This window comes from Salminus brasiliensis, chromosome 2 (assembly GCF_030463535.1).
Source record: "Salminus brasiliensis chromosome 2, fSalBra1.hap2, whole genome shotgun sequence".
Lineage (NCBI taxonomy): Eukaryota > Metazoa > Chordata > Actinopteri > Characiformes > Bryconidae > Salminus > Salminus brasiliensis.
Genome location: NC_132879.1, coordinates 28693449 through 28721101, shown reverse-complemented (window position 1 = coordinate 28721101; position 27653 = coordinate 28693449). Strand labels below are relative to the sequence as shown.

The following is a 27653-nucleotide window of genomic DNA, read 5'->3' as shown; positions in this document are numbered from 1 at the left end:
GACAGCAGATATTTAGCTAGATGTGTGTGTGTAAATTTCTCCAAAGTGAGTGTGTCCCTCAGTGGAGAAATCAGTGCGCTTCAGATAGCGGTGTCAGTTTCGAAAGTAGTGCCGGTTGCTGTGTGAGAGAGAGAGAGAGAGAGAGAGAGAGAGAGAGAGAGAGAGAGAGTGAGAGAGAGAGAGAGGGAGTGAGAGAGAGCGAGAGAGAGAGAGAGGGAGAGAGCGAGCGAGAGAGACAGAGAGGGAGAGAGAGAGAGAGAGAGAGAGAGAGAGAGAGAGAGAGTGAGAGAGAGAGAGAGAGAGGGAGAGAGCGAGCGAGAGAGACAGAGAGGGAGAGAGAGAGAGAGAGAGAGAGAGAGAGAGAGAGAGAGAGAGAGAGAGAGAGTGAGAGAGAGAGAGAGGGAGAGAGCGAGCGAGAGAGACAGAGAGGGAGAGAGAGGGAGAGAGAGAGAGAGAGAGAGAGAGAGAGAGAGAGAGAGAGAGAGAGAGAGAGAGCGAGCGAGAGAGACAGAGAGGGAGAGAGAGAGAGAGAGAGAGAGAGAGAGAGAGAGAGAGAGAGAGAGAGAGTGAGTGTGAAACAGGGGGAGTTGATGCTGCAGTCAGAGCGCCAGGTTAACTTCACAACACAAATGGACTCAACTGTCAGAAATGGCTGAACAAACCTGGATATGACTTAAACTGGCCTATTTCCCAAACAAAAAGGTACGGACTTTCTTCCGGTAATTTTCGACTAGGCTAAGCTCTTCTCAAAGTAAGTTGCTTCGTCGTCGGTCCGACCTACTTGACAGCTAAACCTGCGGGCTAGAGTTGGTAGGACTTGAATGTGCCCCAGAAAGTAGCTAGCTAAGTGCTCTGAGGTCAGCTAACAAGTTCTAACACATTTTCAACACACAGGTCTGTAAAATGTGCATTTTATGGGACAGTTGAGCAGCTGCCGTTAAATGAAAAGTAAAAGTAAAGTGAAGGGACCCAGACCGCCCCGCACGGTGAAGTTGCTAGCTAACGCTAGCAGGCTGCTAACGCGAGCTGTCCCACTCGCCCGGGTCTCGTGATGCTCGGTCATGCTGTTGTACCAAAGTGACTGGAGTTCAAGTGACAGCCAGTGATGTGATTTAGGAGTGTTGTGGATATTTTTCTATAAAACAAGTGTTGTCAGTGTTAGGTTATGGTCTTTAAAAAAACCCCTAAGTTTACAGCTGTAACAGTGAACTGGAAGGAGGAGGAGGAGGAGGAGGACTGTCTGCTGTTACACCGACGGAATGTGAGAGTCTGCTGTCAAAATGTCTCCCTGACGAAGTGTGTGTGTGTGTGTGTGTGTGTGTGTGTGTTTCTCCTCACTGTAGTAGCTGTGAAACCAGCTGAAGCAGAGGACATGTTGATGGTTAACTCAAATGATTAGCTAACTCTTATCGTGTAAAAACAGTTCGACGTTTTTATGATCACAAAGAAACCTGGGTTTTCTGGTGGAGAAATTGTCAGTCTATTAGAAAGTGGTCATGCCTTTTAAATTGAATTTAAACTGAATCATATGACAGCAGGCAGCCTGAAGAAGGAAGCTCTAGGCAGCAGCAGTTCAGCATTAAAAACATGTCGGTTCATCCAGGCCACAAGACCTTTGTTAGATGAATGAACGTTAACCTTTTTGCAAAGGTCTTGGGCATCTCAGCAGTCTGTTTGCTGTCTGTAAAAACAATAGATCACTTCAGAATAATTACAGATAAACATAAATCCAATCAGAATATGTTGTGCAGGTTTGAAGAACTCCTCTGTGAACCCCAGACACTGTATGGATTTTGTTTGGGTCACCTGATTGACTTACTTTCTACAGTGAGGGGTTGTTTAAATAAAGACATTGTTGGATGGGAACTGTAAATACTGGCCTTCCCTTACCGTGCTTGTGTACTCAGCTCTGTCTCTTTCCCTCTCCCTCTCTCAGGATGATTCCTGTAGTGCCTGAGTCGTACACGCATGTCTTGGCAGAGTTTGACTGTTTAGATCCCTTACTCTCTGCCCTGCGGCTGGACACAGGCAGACTTAAGGTAACGCAGCAATTCAGCTTATGCTCAGCCTTTCACTTATGTGCATGATCTCTGATCAGGTTCAGTGATAGTAGTACCTTCTTTTTTTAGTAGGGATGTCCCAATCCGATCCAGGCAGGTTGTCTTTTTAATCCGTTATCAATTTTTTTTAAGATTCTGTTCTGAGAGCGGCCCTCTGCCATCCAGTAGGTGCCATTGCCCGACATTATTTCCAGCCCTCAGCAGTGATCATTCTTAGGAACATGCTCCTATTTGCTCCTGTTCTCTTATGTCCATGTGGGGAAATAAACCAGCACTAAAAAGCGTGTTTAAAACCAAGAGGAGTAGAGAAATGCACACAGGTTATAGAAAACCAAATCACAGCACATTTCATAACACTGGAAAACAGTTGTTCATATCAGTAGTCGACCAAAAACAACACAAGTATCAGTTATGATATTAGCATTGATATCACTATACACACACATCAAACATGAAGTAAATTTCACTGCAGTGTTTTAAAGGAACAGCCAGACTAAACACAGTGATTCAACTTTGGTATTAAGTAGCGGCACATCTTACCTAAGTTGTGTGGCTGTATTATTTAAAGAAACGCAATGATCAGATTGGGATCAGCTGATTCTCAGCATTAAGGTATCATCAAATCCAAATGGATTTGGGACAAATAAATAATCAGGACATACCTACTTTTCAGCATTTGTGTTTATCTTTCTCTAGTTCCAGTAAAGTTTACGCACACAAGTCGTTTGAGTTTCACAGCATATCTGACGGACTCTCTGAGCTTTGGAGCAAGTTGATTCCAATCCAGTCCTCTTTTATGTTACTGATTTCTGTTTGTTTATGATTTTCGTGTTTTGGGTGTTTGTATGTGTGCACATATTAGTGCACATGCATTGCAGTCTCAAGGAAATGGCTTGCCCTCGGCACATCAGCAGGGGGGCTGCACCTTATCCAGAGAGACGGCTGGAAACAGAGACTCATCCTAACTCACAAGGTTGTCCCCACTTTTTGTCTCCAGTGTGTTTAAAGTTTACAGGTTCATTTTTTAAACAATGAGTTGGAATAATCATATGTTTCCACCCCTCAGGAGGGCTCCATTACACAGGTAGCATGTTGCCCTCATGATGAAGACTTTATCGCTGTGGCAACAAGGTACTCTCATCTTAATCCCTGTATGTGTTTGCTTCAGAGTGTGAATGTGAACCTGTTTGGATGTGGTATATAAATGTAAATGTGTCTCGAATTTGATTCGGTGTTTATTGCTGTCTGTATGTCTTAGTGAGGGTCTTGTTGTGGTGTGGGAGCTGCAGCTGGAGCGGCGGGGACGTCCTGAGCGTGCATGCGTGTCATGGGAGCACCGTGGCCTGCCCATAACAGCTCTGTGCTGGGATACAACAGCACTACGTGTGTTCATTGGAGACACAGCTGGAAAAGTGTCCTATCTACGTGCTGGGTCTTCCAAACTTGGAAAGGTAGCAGACGACACTATAATGTCTCATTATTTGATGGAATAGTTTGTGCGTGTTTACATAAATATGAATGTGCTTGGGTATATTTCTGCAGGGTTCAGCGTTTGTGATCTTCCCAGTTCAGACTGTCACCACAGTAGACTCTCGTGTGGTGCAGCTAGGGTACCTGGAAGGCCGTCTGCTGGTGTCTTCACTCAGCCGCTGCTACCTCTGTGACACTGAAAGGTGAGTGGGTGTGTGTGTATAATGATTGGGCTTCATTTGTGTTGGGTTTTTGATAAATCCTGTAATAAGGTCGTTCTTATTCTTATGTTATTTTTGTACTACTTTGTCTCAGGGAGAAGTTTTGGCGAGTGGGGAATAAGGAGCGCGACGGGGAATATGGAGCTTGTTTTTGCCCTCAGCAGCAGGCTGGATTGAGGGGGCTGGCTGGAGCCACTGGTCATATTCTGTACTGCGCTCGGCCAGGCTCACGTGTCTGGGAGGCCAATTTTAATGGAGAGGTGCTCAGTACCCATCAGTTTAAACAGTTACTTGCCTGCCCTGCCTCACCTCTCATCTCATACAAGTAAGTTTGCTGAAAAATCATGACATGTATTACATATTTGTTGAGGGGATATGAGATTCACACAACAATACTTAATGATTGACAGTTTTTTAAATAAATGAAACATTAATGAATGGTAAATAAATTAAAAAAAGGATTTATATGTTGCGTAGATGGCAGACTTAAGTAATCGTGTAGGCCTAATGGAAAGCATTTGAATAGAAGGACTTAGCAATTAGTGGAATTAGAGAAAGTGACAGAAAGCACAAGATTAATCCAGAAATTATTTGCATGCTGTCAGTGCTTTTATGTGTTATTAAAAAATAGTTTGTAAATGTTTTATTTTATTTATGTTGTACTTAACTGTGCTTAGGAGTGAGCCGCAGTATAACCCAGCACAGAAGAATCCTCAGTCACTCGCTTTCCCTCGTCTGCTTCACTTAAGGTAAGATGTGCAATGTGTTCTTTTTTATTTTGTTTTTTAAAAAATGTAAATTTTGTGCAATGCTCTAGCAGCTCATTACCTTACATGTTTAATGTGCACTGCTGAAATGAATACCATTCTTTTGAATAGTCTTTGGAGTAGTAAAGTTAATATTTGACAGCATAATCTTTTTTTGGTTTGAACAGAGGCGTAACAACTGCATTATTTAGTGAACTTTTACATCTCCACTTCTTTGTGTGTTACAGTGATCAGAACCTCCTGACATGGACAGACTCTGCTATCTATATCTTTACACCCCAGAGTGGACAGGTGTTGCTGTGGACTGAGATCAAAGGTCAGAAATGTGACAATGTGAATAATGAGAGAACTGTGGATTTTAAGTTTATTGTTTATATTTTATGGTGCAAAAAAAAAAAAAACTCCGATGCATAGAGCAACTTTCATTAATGGAGCATAATGAATTACAAAAGTAATTCAAAAAGATTCATACAGATCTACCTTCAGGTCATTATGCATCATATATATGAATAAAATGGCTGAAAAAAAGTAAATATCTGCAAGATTTTAACACATTTCCAACTTTATCAGTTCTTTGGTTCATGGTATTTATTTATTTGTATCCTAATAAAAAAAACATGTTTACAGATTGTGGTCTTTTCTGTTTACCACTCTAGGTTTAGTGTTCTAATGGAAAAATACAATTATTATTAGAAAGACACATTTTTTAACCATTGTTGGACCATTTAATTATGAACCAGATGCCACATTGTCAGTATATTTATTATTCTTTATTAATTGCATTGAAATTTCTAATCCTTTTAATTCCTTTCAATGAGACACTTTTTGATTTGTGAATGTAGATGCTGCCACTGTTTCACTGTTGACCAAACTTTTTTTGATAGTGAAAATCTGTTCTCTCTTATTTGCCACCGTAGACATAGTAGACGTTGCAGTGTTTCGCAGTGAGCTGTTTTGTCTCCATGACGATGGACATTTGTCTCACCTGTCGTTGCTTCCTGCTGAACGCTGTGTGGAGAGACTGCTAAGACGAGAAAACTGGACACTGGCTGCCAATGTCTGCTGCATGTTCCAGCATGCTATTGCAGCATGCAGGGTAGGCACACTCTAATGGTCATTCGTACTTCCGCATGCACCACACCATCTTTATCACACAAACCCAGGGCTTGTTAAGACCAGTCCTGCTTCCTGTGTGAAACCCACATTGACCTAGAAATATACAAACACACACCCTGTCTTTCTCTTTTATTCATGCTCTTTCATTTTCCCACAGGCAAGAAAGTCCATCCCTATTGACCGCCTGGAACACCTCAAGGCTCAGCTTAACCCTACCTCCCAGCAGCAGCTGATTGACCAGCTTGAGGAAGTTGTCAACAAGCTGGAGCCTCTGGACTCTGCATGCAGCAGTCGCAGAAGCAGCATCTCTTCTCATGTGAGTCTCACACTAAGACTGAATTTAAATAATATGCGACCAGTTCTCGATTATATATCCTAACTATGAATCTACCCTTTCTGTTTATGCATATGATCTTTGGTGACAGATTGCCTTTCTCTTCACTCAATGGCAGAGTTGTCATATACAGTACATTTGACTGCAACTTGTAACTTTTCTTCCATAGTGCTGTACTGTAACTAATTGATCATTTTATTGTTTTAGAATTTGAAAGAATTGAAAGGATGCAGAGTATCATTTTTGCTTTAATTTTATCATCATTTTCCTTATTAAAGAGCGACTTCCATTTTGAATCGTAGCAGTAGGCAAATCTTTAAGCACCTTTAAGCAGTTACGGTGATGTGGTGTGGTGCAGAAAGGACAACACTAGTACCCACTTGTTACCAATTGCTGACAAGGTGTCATCAAGTTTTAACTTTTAACATTTAGAAATGTTGACCGTGCTATTGACTCACATGTAAATGCATCTTCTCCAATAGGAAAGCTTCAGTGTGCTAGACTGTGGTATCTACCGCGTCATCAGCCGTAGAGGCAGCCAGTCAGATGAGGACACCAGCTCCCTCGTTAGCCAATCAATGCTGGAGGAAGAGAGGCTGAAGGAGTTTAACTTTGTTCAGGAGGAGGAGCAGGGGGACCATGGTAAGAGGGTGGTGGACAGGGATCAGACACTGGCTAAAATCTAGGAACAGAATCTACATAATCACATTTAACAGTGGAACAGAATTTTATCTGTCTCTGCATAAGAGATAAGTTCTTTATAAAATATAATGGGATGATCTAATGATGTCTGACATTGCTGGCACATTTTATTTGGAACCAGTAAGGGATTTTTTTTACATTTTTACTTGAGCAACTAATATGAGAAACTGACTAAGATTACCCAGTAGTTTTGTGCTTTGTATAGAATGAGAACTGTGAGTGAAAGATGAGAACATGTGAAATAAAAAAAAAACCTGAAAGCCCAATAACGGCTGGTTTTCTGTTCATTTCAGCCGTCTAGCAGACCACTAGTATCTCTTGCAGAGTGCTCTTGTAGTTGTGGCTGGTTTCTTTCTGTGTTATTTATTCTTTTCATTTGTTGTTGTTATTGTTAGCGTCCTTTTATGGGCAATTATTTATTATTTACTTTCTCCCTGTTTTTCTTTAATCTTTTCTACTACTGTTGGTCTCTTCTCTTACATCTCACATTCTTTGACTACTTGCTTGTATTTTCATTTCATCTCTTTTCTTTTTTTTATTACTTCGCCCTGTTGGATTTGTATTGCCTTAATCCCCTCACCTCCTTCTACCTCTTCTCTTACTCTTCATCATTTTCTGTGCTTCTTCTGGTTTTCTTCAATTTCGCTCTTCTCTCCATTAATGCTCAGACTCTCAGTCATGTGTGCGTGCCGAAGGGGATAAATCAGAACTTGGCCTGCAGTTTCATCTGCCACTCACATTCCGCCCCAAACCACCACGCATCGCCCTGCAGGCTGTTAAAGACAGGTATTCTAACTGAGTCAGAAATCTGCTGCTTTGTGTTCGACAGCCCATTTCTATTATAATTAGTTCAACCCTGACTGTACTTGTACCACTACTGTGTACCACCACACACCCTCTGTATAGCAAATACTTACGTTCCTACAATATACAGAACAAGACACAATTTTATGGATAGGTGAATATCTGGTAAATATCTGTAATACAGCTCTAGGTACACATTGACAATCTAGACAAAATGTGCTTTCTTCAGTCAGTGGAAGAGGAAGTGAAACTAAACAGTTTTATCACTGCTGAAAAAGCACCTGGTTCATACCAGAATATTTCTGTATTCTAACTTCCTCTTTCGATATGGCTGCTAGATTTAGTCAGAAACATCCCCTTTAAGTATCTTTTTCATTTCACATTGCTCCACTCCATGCGGCGGTATGTTTTCTTTTCAGTCTTTTCAATAGGTTATATGAAATGTTCTTGTCTCACAGGTCTTTATTTGTAGGTTGTTTTGAAGTGTATTAAGACATTGAGTGTGGGTTTTTACATTTTTATATTTGTCCTCTTGAACCTTTAGTTGCTTAATGAGGAAATGCTGAGTGTGGCTAAACTTCTTTGTGTGTATGTTTGCTTTTGGGGGTGTTATCAGTGTCTCAAGCTTTGTGAAAAAGACAACAGAGAAGATCAACACTCTGCAAATGAACTCTGACCTTTGGACCAGACCTGACCATAGGGAGAGCGGACAGGGAGACATCACAGTCTCAACTGCTCCAGTTCCTGATGAAGTGGACAATGAGTGGGTTTCTCTTTTATGGCCGTCTGTCATTGAATAATATAATGATATAAGTTCAGTGTAATCATTGACTTGTGTTTTTTTTTTTTTCCCCATTTTCTTCCATGTCTCAGAGCGATTGTTGAGCATGCAGAGAGTGATCTACAGGAGCTTAGATCAGCAACAGAGAAAGCCATGTAAGTACCAGTCAGAGAAGTATTTTTAAAAGTGTCAGTAACCAATGTTAAATTGTATTACCTTGTTGTGTTGGGTTTTTTTTTGGTAGGGCTGCAACTATCGAATATTTTTGGAATTCGGTATTCGGTCGATTCTTTTCTTTCTTTCTTTTTTTTTTTTAATAGAGTAATCAGATAAATCATAGTATTGTTTTTTCAAAAGTGTGTTTTGTAACTTAAAATGAGCAAGCAATTGGCTGTTATTCCTCTTAAAAGGTTTTTATTCAAACTCAACACTTTTACTAGATCAAAGCTTAAAACTTTTGCTTATTGGCTCCAGAACTAATAAGCTGTATCGTGATGAATTTTGCTGTTTCACTGCCTTTCTGTGAAACTTTTATGATGTACATGAAAAAAAACTTACTTAAAAATACAACTTTAAACATATTTGTCCTTAGTTGTATCTTAATTAAAAAAGGAAAAAGGGGTGTACCCCCTGCAATATCCCATCTGAGAATAAAGAATAAATAATAAAAAGTATAAAGGTACTTAATTTCCCAATCATCACCAAAAGTACATCTCTATTTGCTAATGGATGTTGTCATTGATGTAGTCATAAATACATTTGCCCATCTGTTGCATTTATTATTACTACCTTATGTATGGGAAAGGCATGTTTTAAAATGTAACCTATATATGAGTGAGTGAGATTTTGGTGCATTTGCTGTCTTGCTACTTATCATGCCTAGTCACTATTGACTAATAACACAGGCTATGAATAATTACAGATACAGAATTACAGATAGATGTGATTTAGGGTTTGAAATGTGTACAGATTCAGGAATTCAGACAGGGGACTAACACTTTTTCACAGCACTATACAGTATGTGAAATATGTTGAAATTAAAGTCACTTACAGAACACAGATCTAAGCCCTCATCTCAATGTCTGCCTGTAGCTCACAGATACAGGATCCTCAAGTTCTTCTGGATCCAAGCAGTCTGACAGAGGTTCTCTTAGACTGGGTTCCTGTTCTGAAGAGGGTCCTTGGTCCAGAGGAACAGGTGGGCAGAGAAAAGGAGAATGAAGAGAAGAAAGATGAGAAGAAGGGCTTGGAAATGAAAGATGAAAATGCAGACACCCAGTCAAATTCCATGGTTCCTCAATCTGAAAATGCAGTAGGACCACTGGTAGACCAAGACCACACTTCCGGCCAAATAGAGGGAGATGGCTTTGCAGAGAAAAAACTCAGTTCCACCCCTCCTGCTCTAGAGTTTGCTTCACCCTTAACGGCGCCAGTGAAACTTATTCACCGACCTTTGCCCCCTGAACTTCAGGATTACCTTTCTCAACTTGCTTGTCTTTATCTGGACCTAGGCTGCCCAAGTGGAGCAGTTGATGGGGTGCAGAGTGGGGTGGAGGGTGTGTGTGCATTTCTTCGAAGGTACTTTTTCCTGCTGGACCAGGAGAGAGTCAGGAGAATGTGTATGTTGAGGTACAGAGAGCAGCCAGAGTTCCTGAAGGCCTACATTGCAGGCATGCTGGGTGAGTCTTCACATTTCCTACTATTATTTTATCAGTGGTTCCTGGTCTATAGTGGAGAGTTCATTTAGGGATGATTTTCTTGACCCAGTTCTATGGAATGAAAGTTTTAGTTGTGTTGTTGGACACCATTGTGCCAGTGCATTTGCCCAGTAGCACTAAATCAGAGAACGGTAAAAACCGGTTGGCTAATTAGAGGTGAAATGGTTCTTCCTGATCTATCTGATAATAGTATTGCACTGTGTTTGTGTGTGTTGACAGAGTTCACACAAGGCAGTAAAGTGGTGGAAGTGATCCAGAAAGGAGACTTACTGAAGTCACTGCGCAGTCTAAGAGAGCTACAGCCCTGGAATGCTCCCTTGCTTCTCTCACACCTTTACAGGTATATTGCTCACACACAACCACACAATAATATTATCTCCTTAATTTATTATTGTGCTATACCACCACATCGATACACTTCAGTTAACATGTCTGCACTTTTTATTGCAATCAGCATATAAAAACATAGACGATATTTTGTCTTATTATTATTTATTATTATTATTATTGTTCTCTCCCCTTGGTTGTAGACTTTATATGAAACATGGAGAGGTGGCCGTCCGTGCATACCCTCAGTTTTACCCTACAATCCTCCCTTCTGACATCATGGCCATGGTCCAGCCAAGTCACTTTTTGCCTTACCTAGACAATCTGGTTCAGTCCCAAGCTGAGGAACAAAGGTATTGATGATGTTTAGCCAATCTCTACATTTTAATTATGTTAAGAGGCACATGTTCAGAAAACGCAAACAGTTATGAATGAAAGTCATGTGTCAGTCATGAAGAAATGGAAACAATGTGGTATTGTGATTGCCTGAACAAGCGTTTCTCTCTTTACAGACTCTCTTTCTTGGGATCACTCCTCCAGCCTGAGACACTGCGACAAGATTGGCTGGAGCTGGCTCTTACTCATGATTCGCCACAGAGAGAGGATACACTTACAGCTGATGGACAGCCAAAGTAAGAATCTATAACTTTTTTTAAACTGCTCTTTTGTGTGAATGCATAAAGGACAAAAATTTAACTCTTAAGACCAAGAGGATGTTGTATTAAAACACAGTGCAATATAAACATATCAATACTGTATATATGTATCATGAACAAAATTGCACAGAAACTTAACGTGTCCTCCTTTGGTGGAAGGTGGCATTCTCACTACTTCTGCTGGGGCTATGGTCGTCTGCTGTCATTGCTGATTCGCCTGCCTGCTGACCTCGCCTCCAAACTGAAAATGCTGGAGTCATGTAGACATCACGGGTGAGTGTAGCAGCATTCTGGTTGTTGCATATCACAATAAAAGGGGGCTGATTAAATGAGTTGAAATACATCTATGGTATCTTTCCTTTCTGCTAGTTTTAGATTGTTTTCAGTTTAGATTTTAGAATTTTTTATTGGGAGAGTACTTAAGACTATGCCTATAAGATGGTTCTCCATGGTTCAAAAAGGGAAACAGGGCAATAATGATCAAGGTTGTTATTTAATTTACATTTTTACATCAACTTTTTATACACAATGTTATACATACATTTAGCATCTCACATCTTCTTTAATAAAACATTATGTCCACTCACAGGTACTGGGTGGGCTACCTGTACTTGTGCAATGAGCTGCATCGCCGCACTGAGGCATTCTCTGCTATCTGCAGACTGGATGATATGACTCTACTGGAGGAGCCCAATGGTAAAGAGCTCATGTAACCCACACAATGCTTATAACCATGCCACCACTGTTAGTGTTACTGTTTACCTTTATAGATTTATAATCCAGTAACTAACCAAATGTAATTGCTATTTTATTGTAATTGTAGGTACAGTTCCTCAGACAATGGAGGAGTGGCTGTTATTGATTCAGCTTTTTCAGGAACACCACAAGAGCAGCCCCTCAGCTTCATCAATTTCACTTACTTCATCATCTTCTTGTGGCAACGCCTGTCTCTCCATCACAAATACAAGCAATGGCACCAGCATGAATAACTACACAGGTAACACTAATGGTAAAAGCACTACAAGTGGACCTGGTGAGCTGTCCAACGGGTCAGCAGAATGGAGCAGCCAGATGAGCGTGGAGAAGCTGACCCTATGTCTGGCACGAGCTGTAGGGCCTGATCAGGCTTTAGCAGCTTTGCAAGAGTGTGGAGTCCAGTTGGAGCTCAGCCCTCACTCTACGCTGGTGTGTGAACTTCTGAGAGTGGCAGAGAAGAGGCAGAGGTGAGGAGAGCGAGAGCTTGTTGAACATAGTGACCCCTACAGGGCATCTAGAACTATTGCAACTTTAATGATAGCAAAAGTTTTGCAAGTTTTTGAAACTGCAGTGTGTATGTGGTTTTTCACCTAAAAATCCCATGTAGTATAAAAATAGGCTTAATATTGGTCTGACACTGCTGAGTGCTTTAATGTTTATACAATGTTTATATGTTGTACTTTACTTTATGGCTTGTCTCACACACTTTAATTTTCGCTGTTTTTGTCACTTGCCAGAGCTCTGATTCAGACTATGCTGGAGCGGTGTGATCGATTCCTCTGGTCTCAGCAAGCTTAATGGAGATTCTTCTTTCATGGGTCTTCCTCCTTACTACTTCCTTTACCAATCAGCTGGACAGTCTGACTGGAATCGTCCAGTTTCTACACTACAATCTGCCCTCTCATGTTAGGTCGGGGATCCTAGGTATAATTTGAGCTGGTCTGGACCCATGTTTGACTTCCATACCCTGTATTTTGTTGCATACGACTATATATAAACCGTTGGGCTGATTCTCGATTAGCACTTCTATTCCAGGACACCTTTTTGGTTACCCCTCTTGATGAAGTGCTTTATATAGGCAGTGTGTATCTGTGTATGAAAGGCATTTGTTTTAGTATTTACCTGCAAAGATTAGATGCCCTTTTCCAGTAACACCATTATGCTTTTTTTTTGGCTTGTTTCAGTAGGGCCTTTACATGCTTCACAGGCTAACACTGTGAAATAGTGTGTTTCAAAATCCTGGATCCATGTCATTTATTTAATAAGGGCTCTTTTAGATTTATAAGCATTCCCATGCAAGCATACTTTGAGTGGTATCCAACAACTAAGTTAGTCTAACCTTGCCTTAAGTCATTTCTGTCATAGTTAACCTACATTTCCTTAGGCCTGATCTGGAACTGTCGAAATTGTGTCAGCTAGGGATTAGCTCAGAGATAACAGAGAGAGTAAGTGTATTAGCTGCTACAGTATTCACTGCAGTATGAGCAAATGTCCTGCTAGTTACAGCAGTATGTGGTTTTAGGTTAACTGTGTCTAACAGTATTAACAGTGTATTTTTTCATATTGTTTTAATATAATATATATACATACTTTGATTTATTTATCTATTTAAGTGCACCTAAGATAATCTTTCTTGAAAAGATGTTAACAATTGTGAGCCTTAAAAACAAACAACAAAAAAGATTGAAATACATTTCTTCTAAATGTTCAAAGACCTTTTAAGATCTCATCTGAAGATGGTGTCAAACAGAAAGAAACCACTTCTCTTTCAACTAAAATCTTGCGCCTTATGGGTGACCTGCTGCTTCTTAATAGCGCGTGGGATGTTTGTATTGTGGCAACTGTGATGAACATGATAATAAAGATGTCTTCCATAAAAGTGATGATATTCTTTATTCGGACGTGTTACATATGCAGTTAACTATCAACCAATCGGAATGTTTTTCTTGTATTTGAAGATCCATTTAAGCATTCAAATGCTTCTTTGAATTGTCATGATAAATAGAATCATTATTTTTACTAATGACCCCTTGAACAACCCTCTTTTTAAGTGTTGATGCCTAAAAATAACCTGTCCTGTAATGCTTCATTAGATTGATTAATGTGTAATATTCAACATGAACATGTAAGGAGGGTTCTTGGACCATTTCTCTGAGCAGAACCACTTTGATGATGTATTGTTGAGTTTCACAAGCACCATTGGTGAAGCAGTCTTAGACCTTCTGTGTTTAACATAAGTAACTTGTGTTGCACTTAACAGGAACTTTATACACTTTCTACATATTGCAAATCTTCCAAATAGGTTATAGGCGTGGACATGACCTCTAGAGTTGATCTCTAGGCGCCTCAAACCCTTTCTACATCTGTAGACCTTCTCAAGGAAGCTGGAGGCAAAGAGAACAATGGAGTGTTTACCTTTAGAGAGCACAGATGGAGACATTCCTCAAAATTGTCCAGTATTGTCTATTAAAACTATGACAAGGTGACCATTTTCTGTTTGATGTTCATATGTTCATAACTCACTAATACCAACTAACTACTAATTCTTCCCTTTTTTTTTCCCTGTAATACCCCTCCTTGTTGATTGTACTCTCAGCCTGGCCCAGACTCAATCAGATACAACTCCCACACACCTGGAGAGGAGAGCTGTGACAGAGAGAGGATTGCAGAAGAGAAAAAAATGGAGGGCTCTGGAGCACCGATAAGAACAAGACTTCAAATTGGAAAGTGAGGACTGCAGATGATGTCAGACAGGGAATTCCAGTTTTGTGCTGCTTTAAAGCTTTTTATTGTTCTTGCTGAGCTCTTGCGTTTGACTCGGTGTTGGGAAAGGTTAAACATGCTTTTGTGCTAACTGATCTTCAGGCCTTTGAAATTGAAACGAGCCTCAATGACATACTGACCTACAGAGGAGCATATGACAACCTGCCACGAGGCTTTAGTGTTCATTCACTGCAACTGGACGTTAAGAATGCAGTTACCAGAATTACAGTAATTATAGCAGGAGTGGACAGTCTTGTGCACAAGTGGTCCTCAAACCAAACAGGAGCACAAGACTGAGACCAACTAATCATGTAAGAACTAAGTGAGTTCCAGCTTGTTGAGAATGAAAACCTGCACACAGGCTGGTGGACGGTGACCACTGAATTACAGCAGCCCTCTTTTTTCATTTGTTTTTGCTTTTCTACTGTTGTTGAACTGAACTTAAGAACTTTAGTGATACTTCACCGCATATAGTGGCTTCTTATGATCGCTTCCTATAAAAGATCAGGAGGCCCTATGAAGACCTTTTTTATGTAAACATTTGATCTTCTTTTAAATAATATTGAAAGATGGGGTAATAGAACCAAACACATAGGACTGAAGAAAGTTATATTAAAAATAATCTGTAAAGAGTAATTAATAGAAATGCAGTTTTCCTGTACTGACAAAGGTAAGACACTCCCACATTCATTCCTATTTAAAATATCTACAATAAAAAACAGGTGCAGACGATTAGAACTGGACATTAGAGAGGTTTCTGGAGGAGACTGTTCTATTTGAGATCCAAAGAGCTCTCTGAGGCCTTCAGAAAGAATGTAAAGGCACACGAGTTTGGGAAGGGATTTAAAAAGCTCTCGGAACAAATAGAAATCTGCTGTTGTATCTACGAGTAAAACAAGGACAGATCATCCTAGCATGTTCAGTCCAAGAGCAGACCACAAGACGCGTAAAGAAACCTCAAACGATCCGCAAATGCCATCGTGGATCTACAGGCAGCTCTTGCCACAGTTGCCACAGACTTTCTTCAATATCCCAAGGAAACTGGATGATAAAGGAGGCTGGAGGTAAAGGTAGAGATGGAGTGTTTACTCTTAGAGAGCACAGATGGAGAAGTTCACAAGTTCATAACTCACTAATACCAACTAACTACTAATTCTTCCCTTTTCCCATAAAACCCCTCCTTGTTGATTGTACTCTCAGCCTGGCCCAGACTCAATCAGATAGAACTCCCACACACCTGGAGAGGAGAGCTGTGACCGAGAGAAAAAGAGAGGAAATCAGCCGCTCCACTGCCCGCCAAATAATTTACAAGTGAAACAACTGCCGGTGAGGCCAGATCAGGCCGGCCTGGCAAGTTCAGCCCAATGGCAGACCTCAAGATGAGTAAAGAAACAATAACAAAAAACAATCCTAAAATCTCATAACGGATCTACAGGCAGCTCTCGTCACAGTGGACACCAAGGTCTACCATCTACCATCTGAAAGATCCTGCAGACGTCTTCATTGAATATTGTCATGAGAGTTGTGTAAGGAGGAAAGCATCAAGGCAAGCCTAAATGTCACACTTAGACAAAGACCAGTGAAGACTTTGGAACAGTGTGCTTTCCTTGTCTTCACACCATGACCATCAAATTTGGGCCGTCTCTTTCTGGTAGATGCATGTCCTTTGACATTAACTGAAGTCCTAGATCCTGTGAGGACATCATTCTCTCTTACAATGTTCTAATCCTCTGCCGCTGATGTGAATTTACAGTAATGAATGTGGGGGTGTCCTAATGGCATTTTACTAATTACTTTCAAAAGACATTTCTTCAGATTTATGGGTTTAGTTATATTAACTCCGTCACTCAATATTGTTACAAAGAATGTCTTTATGTTTAAATAAGGTCAAAAACACAAAGGTTTTGATAGGGTGTCCTAATATATTCATTACATTTTTATATGCCTGTATATCATTGCTGTAATGCAGTCAATTTTCACTTTTTGACATGATTAAAATCTGGCAGTTGTTCCTGACATTGAGTCAAACGTTTTATAATAAATGACCCAAAATGACTTGGAAGGAATAAAATTCACACTGATTAAGAAGGGCTTTTTCTTTCTCCTGTAAAGTTTTGGAGATACAAGGGTTTTTGTGTGACAGCGATGGCAATATACAAGCACTTAATGAGCCCTTCTTCCCTTTCTGAACTCCGCTGTCTATTGGTGCTCTGCTAGAAACAATGGCATGGTCTACTTTCCGCTCCTTGTTCGCAGCTCTGTACTGTGGGTGCTAGATCAATTTCTACCATTGCTCCTAAGATCTGGATCATCTTCCGATCTCTACACACACTCAGAACTGTGCACTAGCCTTTCTTCTGTGAAATCCAAGCCTAATAACATGTCTCTTCACTCTGTTTACTACTCACAATTATCCATAATGTGTCAGTAGTATACATAAAACATAAAAGATACAAAGCGCAAAGGTTTGCTTTCAGACAGTTCCACAGCTTTAGAGAGAGGATGGGACATTACCATGTGGTAACCTAATTAAAAATTGTTTTGATGGCCTAATTAGATAAACGGTGGAATAGGGTCAGGCGTTTGAGATCATTGGGGTAGGGTTTGGTTTGTGTGTGTGTGTGTGTGTGTGTGTGTGTGTACGGTATTGTTTGATGTGGGATATTTGTCACCATGTGCTCAGATAAGAGAATTCTGCACATACCGAGTCGGCTGTAGCCAGGCTATAAAAGTCGAAAACCTTCATGATGACCGACCTTTCTGAGTGTGACTGACACTAGTCTAGTCTATCCTAGTAATCCTTAGACACTGAATTATCACATCATATAAGCTCTGACATTTTAAATTATTATCAAAGAAAATTATTATAGGTGAAGCTATCTCCAATACAGATGGATGCTGTTCGCATGGTACGTATAACTGATCATTCTATTCTGACCAAATTCTGAACAACCCAGAAAGTGTCAGTATTGGATTGTTGGTTTAATTATTTAAGAGCCAGTAATTTGAAGTGAGTGGTTCTTGTGGTTTCTGTTGTAGGTGCCTTTCTCATCCGTCATTCTGGCACTTATGATGTCCTTGCTGCCCCTGTTTGCATCTCAGTTTACTGGTGAAAACTCCACAGGTAGAGAACTTTACCTTACGTAAAGTGAAATACCCTTTTAACTGTAAACAACTGTAAAGAGTTTTTTAAAGACAATTTTAAAGTAATCTTTTTTTTTAAGAAAAGCCTCTTGTTTCTAAAGAGAATATGATTTTTTATTATAAATGACCTGTTAAAACTAGAGCTGTGTATTGCAAAGAACCTGGCGAATGATACTTATCACGATACAGGGGTTGTGATTCAATATATTGCAATTATATTGATTGATATTGTTAGCAAAGTGATATATTAAAAAAAAAATCAGCAAATTTGAGGATATCTGTCCTAAAAACCATATGCATGAAATCTGAGTAAAAGAAAAGCTATCTTATAATAAATCAGGACAGAGTACAACACTGTTATGTAAATCCATACCGTGTTTTTAAGAACCAATACAGTACTGTTAAACATAATATCATAATACCAAGATCTTATATGACATTGATGTTTTCTTATACCCCTATTCAAAAAATATTGTTTGGAGAACAATAACTTGAAAACAAATTGTATTTCATCAGCGAAAAAGGACTTCTCAATTATAACCAATTATGTGTGTGTGTGTGTGTGTATATGTGTGTGTATATTTATATTATAATTCCCTTACATATGAACTGTCAGAAATACCTGGTTTGTAACTATTTAACTTTTTTTTTTTAACAGTAATTTTATTGCTTTGAATATGTACATGTGTAATATTGTGTTTCTCTAAACAAACTGGATTGGTCCTTAGCATGTTATTGTTAAATTGACCAAGAAATTATGCTCATTTTAAAAAGCTAGGTCTCCAAACTTTTGATGGACAGTGTACTTAAACTAGCAAAATACAAATTGGCAAACGGGAGTAAAATAATGTTTGAGTATTTTTTACAGTAATTACTCAGCATGTGTGTGTGTGCAGTGTCCATGGGCTCAGGCTTCGTCCAGGAGGCTTTGAGGAGAGCGAGAGAGCTGACTGATGCTGCTTATGCTCACACCAATGAGAGGTGACACAGAAGTGTGTTAACTGGGAGTTCTGTTTGCGGGTGGAGTTTGGGGTCTAAACAGTGTTCAGTAAGGGAATTAGATGAGGGTCTCTGCTGTTTTTTTCAGTTTGTTTGTTTGTTTGTTCTCTCTCTCTCTCTCTCTCTCTCTCTCTCTCAGGGTGAAGACATCTGTATCAGAAGGATCTTTTCGGCCCACTGATCTACTGGCCCAGTTTAAACAGATCGGTTCTGGTACCAGAACTCATATCAATGCTGCAGAGCTGCTGGACAACACAGTGGAGGTCATCAGAGAGATGGTGTACACACATGCTATGGCTCAGCCTAATCATACTGGTATACATCAGAAACCACTGTGTTACCCCCCCCTCTTTGAATAAGAATGTTATATGTGTAGCACTCATTGGTCATGTGTGTGTTTTAGAGTTATTGAGTGTGGAGGACATGGAGATGTTATTGGAGGCTACAGGGTGTTCCACAGAGATGAACAGACCTGTGTGCAAATCTGATTGCCTCTCCAAGCGCTACCGAACCATCACAGGCCATTGCAACAGCAGGTACTCACACACAGAACTGCACTACACTACAATGACCAGTACTCATATACAGAACCTTCACTGAACACTGCAATGACCAGCACTCACACACAGAACTGCACTACACTACAATGACCAGTACTCATATACAGAACCTTCACTGAACACTGCAATGACCAGTACTCATATACAGAACCTTCACTGAACACTGCAATGACCAGTACTCATATACAGAACCTTCACTGAACACTGCAATGACCAGCACTCATATATAGAACCTTCACTGAACACTGCAATGACCAGCACTCACACACAGAACTGCACTACACTACAATGACCAGCACTCACACACAGAACTGCACTACATTACAATGACCAGTACTCCTATACAGAACCTTCACTGGATACTGCAATGACCAGTACTCACACACATAACTGCACTACACTGCAATGACCAGCACTCATATACAGAACTGCACTACACTACAATGACCAGCACTCACACACAGAACTGCACTACACTACAATGACCAGTACTCCTATACAGAACCTTCACTGGATACTGCAATGACCAGTACTCATATACAGAACCTTCACTGGATACTGCAATGACCAGTACTCATATACAGAACCTTAAAGGGGCTGCTTTGATTTCTCTGTAGACAGAATCCTCTACTGGGTGCAGCAAATACCCCATACGCCCGCTGGCTTCCTCCAGAGTATGAGGACCTTCGTGGGGCACCTAGGGGCTGGGACCCTGAACATACCTACCATAACTTTACACTGCCTCCGGTAAGACTTCTCTTAACATGCATAACCTATAGATTTCTTTGTTAAACATAACATTTGCAGATAATAGCTGCACTACCACACTGGCAGTCCAGTAGAATTCAGAGTTCAGATCCACTTTTGTCAGCATATGAAGCATTTAACACATTTTAACTGCATAATGTAGATATTAGTTTTAGAACTTAGTACATAACTTATAGTTACTATAGTAGTTATGGAATAATGTCTTAAGATTAATGACTAAAGTGGCACATCTTTTATTGACAAACCCAACTTCAATCCCCATTGATGCCACAGTCATAGCCAAATCCCAGAGCCAATACAGATCATACATGGACATCCATGAACCACGTGTGGCAAGAAATACACTAAGGTTTAAAAGGCTTTGCTTTAAAAGGAAATTATTGAGATGCTCATCAAGGCCTGAGGAAGAGATTCAGTATTAGCGACCAAGCACTGCTTGTTGAAATGCCATCCCTCTCTTGGTATAGGTTCGTGCGGTGTCCCAGGAGGTGTTATACACACAGAATGAGAACATTTCTCTGGATGTGTCTCTGTCTCACCTGCTGGTTGAGTGGGGGCAGTGGATTGACCATGACTTCGCGCTGACCCCTCAGAGCCCCAGCACCACCTCATTTAAAACTGGAGCTGACTGCACCCACACCTGCAACAGAGATACCCCATGCTTCCCTATCCAGGTATACACACACACAGGACCTAGCAAAGGTGTACGGACGTTTAGCAAATGTTTTCTAGTTAACTACTTGTAAAATATTACATTTGTTTAATAAAGATATTTAATAAACATATTTGTGTATACTAATAATAAGAACATGTTCTTAAGAAACACACTGATACATTATTAATACATTCATTTATATACTTATACTGTTGCCATTTCTTTGAGGATACTGAGAAGGACGGTAGCTTGCTCATTTTGTTCAATTAATTTAACTTTTAAAAAATTCTTCCCAAAGACAGCAAGATGTCCCCAAACATTTTAGGGGAAGTGAAAATGTACACTGTTTTACACTGCCAATAAATACACAAATCATCTCTCTCTCTCTCTCTCTCACTCTCTCTCTCTGTTTGCCTTTTTCTCGCAGATCCCTCTCTCTGACCCTCGTACAAGTGTTCAAAGCTGTATGCCGTTTTTCCGCTCTGCTCCTAGCTGCATGGGCCCCTCAGCTGTGCGTCATCATCGAGAGCAGCTGAATGCCATCACAGCTTTTGTAGATGCCAGTATGGTGTACGGCAGTTCAGACTCACTCGCTCTCGCTCTCCGCAACCTGTCCTCTCCGCTTGGCCTTCTCGCCTATAACCAGCTGCACTCAGACCAGGGCCTCGCCTACCTGCCCTACCTACCCCGCACACACACACAACTGGACCCCTGTGGCCCGCACAAGGACGCCAATACCATCTCAGTCTTAAAAACAGCAAAGAACTCCACATCCATGGGCAATCTGTCCTTCTGCTTTCAGGCAGGTAGGTCACTGTGTGGACTAGCTTTTGTATGATGAAGGTTTGAATCATTTTCACTGGCATTTGTTTACATAGGTATACTCTGATCACAAGTTAACCATGTTACTGTTCATTACCTGCTTACAAACCCATAAATGCAACAGCAATTATAATTTTTTTCACAATCTAAGCAAAATCAGGGTTGTAAATATATTTGTTGACATCTGAGCATCTAGGCATTTAACCAAGTCACATGCTTACTATTTAAACATCCAAGAACAACTTAAAATATTCAAACATGAATTTTTGGCATCATCAAAAATCATTAGTGACATATGGCGGGTCCTGTAGGGAGGCCCACAATGAGTATCTAATAACTAGGCATGTTACTGGCAGTACTCTACAGGTTAATTGTGGTGTCTTGTGGTTTTGTGCTCTGGTTGGTATGTTTCAGGTGACTCTCGGGCCAATGAGCACTTGGGGATGATTGCTTTGCACACACTGTTTCTGAGAGAGCATAATCGATTGGCTGAGGAGCTACACAGGCTAAATCCCCATTGGAGCCCAGACACGCTTTACCAAGAGGCCAGGAAAATCCTTGGAGCTGTCCATCAGGTTGGAGCAGAGGTTTCCAGTCCTGGTCCTGGAGTACATCTGTCCTGCACATTTTCTCCTCCAACACAACCCAAACTCCCAAAAAGCTTGAATGAAAGAATTTCACTAGTCTTACTTGCAGTTGCACAGAATATAGGTTATTGTTGACATAGCTAATAATTACTGATAATTACTGAATATAACTTTTTTCATTCATTGCTATACCTTAGGTCTTGACCTGGGATCACTATTTGCCACATGTCCTTGGCCACAAAGCACACTCTGAGCTCATGCCTTCGTATAACGGTTACAACCCTGAGGTTGACCCCAGCATCACCAACGGTTTCGCCACAGCAGCTTTCCGCTTCGCCCATGTAACTGTGAATCCAGTGGTGAACCGACTTGGGCTTGGTTATCAACACCACCCTGAGCATCCACCACTGCCCTTACACCAGTCCCTGTTCGCATCTTGGAGAGTGGTGGAAGAGGGTATATATTAGAAGCATACACACACAAATTCTGATTCTGTCTTATATACAGAACACATTAAGAGCAGATCAGCACAATTCACTATTCTCTTTCTGTCTCACTCTCTCTCTCTCTGTAGGTGGTATAGATCCAGTGCTGCGAGGGTTGTTGTTGTCTCCAGCAAAGCTGCAGGCTCCACAGCAGATGATGGTGGAGGAGTTGACGGAGAGGTTGTTTCAGGCTCAGGGGGGCCTGCCGCTGGACCTAGGGGCTCTGAATCTGCAGAGAGGACGAGACCATGGCCTGCCTGGTACCTGAATGTCATATGTATTAGTATAATGCCAGGCTTCATCATTAGGCATGATGCCAGCATGTTTTCATGTTTATCTCCTCCATAGAGTCCTATTCTATTGGCAATGCTTCTTTACAGGGTCTAGACATTGCATTTACACAGCAATTTGTCTCAGCAATGGGTGCAACTTACCTTAGCTGAATGCATTTGTTTGTTGCAGGTTATAGTGCATGGCGTCGGATGTGTGGCCTCTCAGTCCCTGCAAATGAGTCACAGTTAATTGGAATTCTGGGAAATGCAGGCTTGGTGCGTAAGCTGCTTGGTCTGTATGGCACAGCCCAGAACATCGATATGTGGGTGGGAGCCATCTCAGAGCCAGCACTGCCGGGTGGGAGAGTGGGGCCTCTGCTAGCCTGCCTGCTGGCCAGACAGTTCAGAGCACTCAGAGATGGAGACAGGTGAGCATTGATTCCCCAATATCTTAAACCTGTTCTTAAGAAAAGTCCTAAAAGTCCCATTGTTTTTGTAAACTGGACGGAAATCCCAAAGGGTTTTGAGAAGAAATGCCTTCTTAAGAGTGGTTGGTGGATGAGGTTGGTGCCCATTAGCTCTAAAGTGCTGTAGGTCTTTCAAATTCCATGAGAACAACTCCCTCTACAAGACCTCTGAAGGTGTCCTGTGGTATTTGGCACCAAGCTTTGGACAGCAAATTATTGAAGTCCTGAAAGTTGTGAGAAAAGTCACACAGATCAGGTTTGTTGTTCCAGTACATTCCACTGGTAAACACTTTAAGAAAACTCATTGGATCAGCTGACCTTCTTCCATTGCTCCAAGGCCCATTTCCAATGCACTTGTACTGAAGGTGCTTTCGACAGTGGATGCACTATTCACAGTCCTTTTTAGAACCATCCCGCCCTTGTGTCAGTTCAGGCCAAATGGAATAGCCTTCGCTGAATTCTTGCATGTATAAGCTTTAGACATCCAACACTCATGGTTTGTCCTCTATGGACTACTGTCCCTCACCACTGCTGTCTGGGAGCCTGCCCTTTTCTTTCCACATCCAACAAGTCAGCTATTAGAACATGTGTTTAGTTACCACTGAACATTTATTATTTTTTTAGATAATTAACATATTTGCTTAATCGATCTATTCGATGGCACATCCGTGTAAACGAGTGAGTCATTGTGTGTGTCTCTGTAAGGTTCTGGTGGGAGCAAGAAGGTGTGTTCAGTGCTGCTCAGAGACACTCTCTGCGCACCGTTTCCCTTTCTCGTATCATCTGTGACAACACTCACATCCGCCTGGTGCCTTCAGATCCCTTCACACGTAGCCTCCACCCTGACCAGCTGCTGCCCTGCACACACACAAACATCACACACTTCAGCCTCTCTGCCTGGAAGGAGCCGGATATCGGTATGTGGAGGGAAGAGAGGTTTGTAGTGATGTTTGGAAGTTATAGCGGAACAGATAATTTCTTTTTTAAATAGTATATAAATACACATAAAAATGCATCTGTTTTTCTTGTGTCTTCTCTTTAGACCCGGTGTGCGGCTCCATCCCCCGGCTGAAGGTGGGTTTTTCTGTACTGTGCAATTCTTCAGTGCTGTACCAGTGTCCCTCTGGCTACCTGCTTCATGGAGCCACACACATCACCTGTGACCCCGACACTCACCTTTGGACTCCACGACCACCTATCTGTCAAGGTGTGTGAGTATATATATACAGTGCTTCTAAAAAGTTTTTGTCCCCCCCTGGGGGACACTTTTTATAACTGGAATTATGGTTACTGTAATTTAGCTTTTTTCACTTTTTCATGTCAGGGTGATCTACACAGTAATGTCAATTAAATAAAAATATGTAATGTAAATATTTATGTGACTGCATAAATATTTACCCCCTTTGAAATTACTGACCTAATTCAACAGAGGTCCAGGAAAATGGTGCTTGTAGTTTCACAGTTAGTGAAATGGAGACCACCCAAATGTAGTGAATGTGTCTCAGGTGACTGTAGTATAAAGACATCTGTCTGAAAGGTTCAGTCACTGGAAAGACAGTATTCCTTAATACAAAATATACACCAAATGTCAGGAGATGGATACAAAAATCCTTCTTTCTTAATGATGGATTTTTTTATCCATCCCCTGACCCCTGATTGGTATTCACATGTTTATTTCTTTTGTTTGCACCAATACACACAAAAAGGCAGAGAAAAAAAGTCAAATCTGATATAACTCCACACAAATCTCCAGAAAAGGGCTGGACAAAATGATTGGCACCCTGAATCACACTGAACATGGAGAAAAGAAAGGGTGTGAGGACCAACATTGGGGAAAATTATGGTGATGTTAAGGTGATGTTTTCAAAGATTTTGAAATCCTTTGAAAACATTACCTTAACATCACCATAATTTTCCCCAATGTTGGTCTATATTGCCAGCACGTTTTTGCCACACATACAAATAAAGAAGCATCACATGATTGAAATCCAATTATTTCTTATAATTAAAAAAAGGGCCAATAATTTCGTTCAGTCATTGTTTGTGTGAAAAGATATCAGATTAGACATTGTTCATACAAAATACAAAAGAAATTGGCCAAGACTGTATAAATGATGGCATTGGCCAGAAAGGTCAATACTGAGGCCAGTTTTCTATGGATAACAATATGTGTGTATTATCTTAGATATAGATGAATGTGCCAGCCAGTCTTCTATCTGCCCTCCCAACCTGCAGTGCCACAATACACTCGGCTCGTTCATCTGCTCAGGTATGTACAATCTCAGACGAGAAGCGACTGGGGAATTTTCAGTGTTTAAGAGAAAGCGATCTCTATCTTGGTTTCGACTCAGACATGTGCTGTGCTTTTTGTTTTAAGTGATGCAAACTTAATTGCATTTTATTTACTTTGGTGGCCAAAAGTTCATACACACTCATCAGGGACATGAACGTCATGGCAAAAGATTAGATTAGATTTTCAGTCATTTCTTCAAACGGTTCTTTTTCTGGGACAGAATAAAAAACAACATACACACTTAATAGAACAATAAAAAACAGAATTTGATGCAAATTTATTTATTTATTTATCTATTTATTTGGTCTGAAATCAACGCAAATTCTACATACAGCACATCTAATATTTGGTTAAATGTCCCTTGGCAGAATTCTGGTTGGCTGTCTGACCACTTTTCCTGAATTGCAGAATTAAGTTAAATTGTAGGCCTTCCCACACAGGCCTGACTTTTAAGGACAGTCCAGTTATTTTGATAGGGTCTAGGTCAGGACTTTGGTAAGGCCATTGCAAAAGTTTTATGTTAGCCTGCTTTATCCATTCCACCACCTTTAATGTAATGTTTCCTTTTCTGGAGGCTTTATCTTTGTCCATGTGATGAGCTGCAAGCTTTAGTCAAGCTTGGGTTCATCCAAACCTATTTTGTCTCAGCTGAGGGTGACCGTATGTATGGTCTTCTTCCAGACCATGGCAAAGTGGCTACACCTCCTAAATAACCTGTACTTTTGAACAATGGTTTGAATTGGAAAGCTGCAGTGCATAAGTTAAGAGTCCCAGCACCCCTAAAGATTTATGGAAAAAAAAAAGTTTTAGAATTGTTGGTGTCTTTCCAGTCACCGTGTTCCCCCCAACACTGATTTTGAATTGATAGTCTGAAATGTCTTTAAAATGTATTTTTTTATGAACTGTTCTCAACACCCCTGAACCTTTAAGCCTACAATTTCTTCTGGCTGCAGTTGTTTAAAAATGGCTCCAATGGCTTTCCTGACTTTTCAGATCTGCACTGAGCTCTTTGCACTTTCCCCATTGTACTGTGTACAATATAACACATGCTGTAGCAGAATGCTTTTCATTAGAGCGCTTTTTATGTGGGTACAGAGACGCTCCCAGCTGTAGTCCATCATGGTCACAAGACTTTTTGGAACTTTCAGCATTTTGATTTCAGAAAATCACCATAAATTCTTGTTTTTTTCCTACAACAGATGTATGTTGAAAAAGGTACAGTTCAGGTTTATCATTGAGAGCCAAAAATGCCACGACATTCATATCCATAGTGAGTGTGTGTAACTTGGAGCTAACTTCACAACCACAACAGTAAGTTTAAACCTTTTTGCACAGAGTCCTCCACTCCTCTTTCTGCTTCTGCCATCGTCGCTGCAGTCATGGCAGTGCTAGCAGGAGTGGCCATTGTGACCTTAATCATGATTGGCTACAGGAGGTGGGTTTTCTTTCATTTCATTTTTGTTTAAGCATCAGCTGGTAGCTTATACAACATATATATAACATTTCAAGTATATATTTTATTGTAGGTTTTTCCTTGGGAAGGCAGAGCCAGTTACCAGAGCATGCTGCGAGAGGAAACACTGAAACAGAGGTTTTTAGTAGTCAATGTTTACATCTCTTTCCATGTGTGTATATTCAACTTTCATGGTTATTTATTATTTATAATAATAATAATAATAATATATATTATTTACTAGCAAAATATCTACTCTGTAGATGGAGAATGCACCCTTCGAATATATAGGGTATAGTTGTAATACATGTACAGATAGACGCTTATTTATAGCTTATTGTCTCATGCTTACTGGTGTCTTTGCTAAAGCACTTATCAAGTTATGTTTAGCTGGTCAGTAGAAATTGCCTCTAGAGGTCACTGCGGAAAGCAGAAGCTTTGGCCAAGACAATATCTCCTTTACACAATAAAGCTGGACTCAGGTTAACACTGAAAGGGCTGTAAAAAAAAAAAAAGTGTCTCTCTTTTATAAAGTACATTTGTAGTGTTGTATGTATGCAAATGTAATCATGCCAATCACCGATCACCATCCTTACAGTCCATATATGGAAACTGTACCTCAAAAGTTCAGAATTCATCATTTTTGTGATGTCACAAAAGCCTTATTTACATA

General features: G+C 40.5%; 2 protein-coding genes across 2 annotated transcripts; both read left to right on the top strand.

Moving 5' to 3' along the window:
• Positions 1 to 577: 577 nt before the first annotated feature.
• hps5 (HPS5 biogenesis of lysosomal organelles complex 2 subunit 2) lies at positions 578 to 13591 on the top strand. The gene is made up of 23 exons (XM_072672286.1): positions 578 to 702; positions 1937 to 2039; positions 2923 to 3033; positions 3127 to 3191; positions 3319 to 3511; positions 3603 to 3733; positions 3846 to 4076; positions 4429 to 4500; positions 4746 to 4834; positions 5436 to 5614; positions 5792 to 5950; positions 6451 to 6610; positions 7339 to 7456; positions 8091 to 8237; positions 8348 to 8410; positions 9348 to 9934; positions 10193 to 10313; positions 10504 to 10653; positions 10813 to 10932; positions 11116 to 11229; positions 11546 to 11652; positions 11780 to 12179; positions 12450 to 13591. The coding sequence occupies exons 2-23, from the start codon at positions 1938 to 1940 to the stop codon at positions 12508 to 12510; spliced, it is 3480 nt and encodes a 1159-aa protein (XP_072528387.1). The 5' UTR covers positions 578 to 702; position 1937; the 3' UTR covers positions 12511 to 13591.
• Positions 13592 to 17366: 3775 nt separating this feature from the next.
• Positions 17367 to 27111, top strand: epx (eosinophil peroxidase). Its single transcript, XM_072673401.1, has 17 exons — positions 17367 to 17384; positions 17515 to 17599; positions 18516 to 18600; positions 18758 to 18933; positions 19022 to 19154; positions 19796 to 19925; positions 20414 to 20620; positions 21029 to 21407; positions 21838 to 21998; positions 22208 to 22466; positions 22585 to 22755; positions 22958 to 23195; positions 23940 to 24151; positions 24277 to 24441; positions 25420 to 25503; positions 26863 to 26962; positions 27054 to 27111. Exons 1-17 carry the CDS (start codon positions 17367 to 17369, stop codon positions 27109 to 27111), a joined length of 2661 nt encoding a protein of 886 aa, XP_072529502.1.
• The last annotated feature ends 542 nt before the right edge of the window (positions 27112 to 27653 follow it).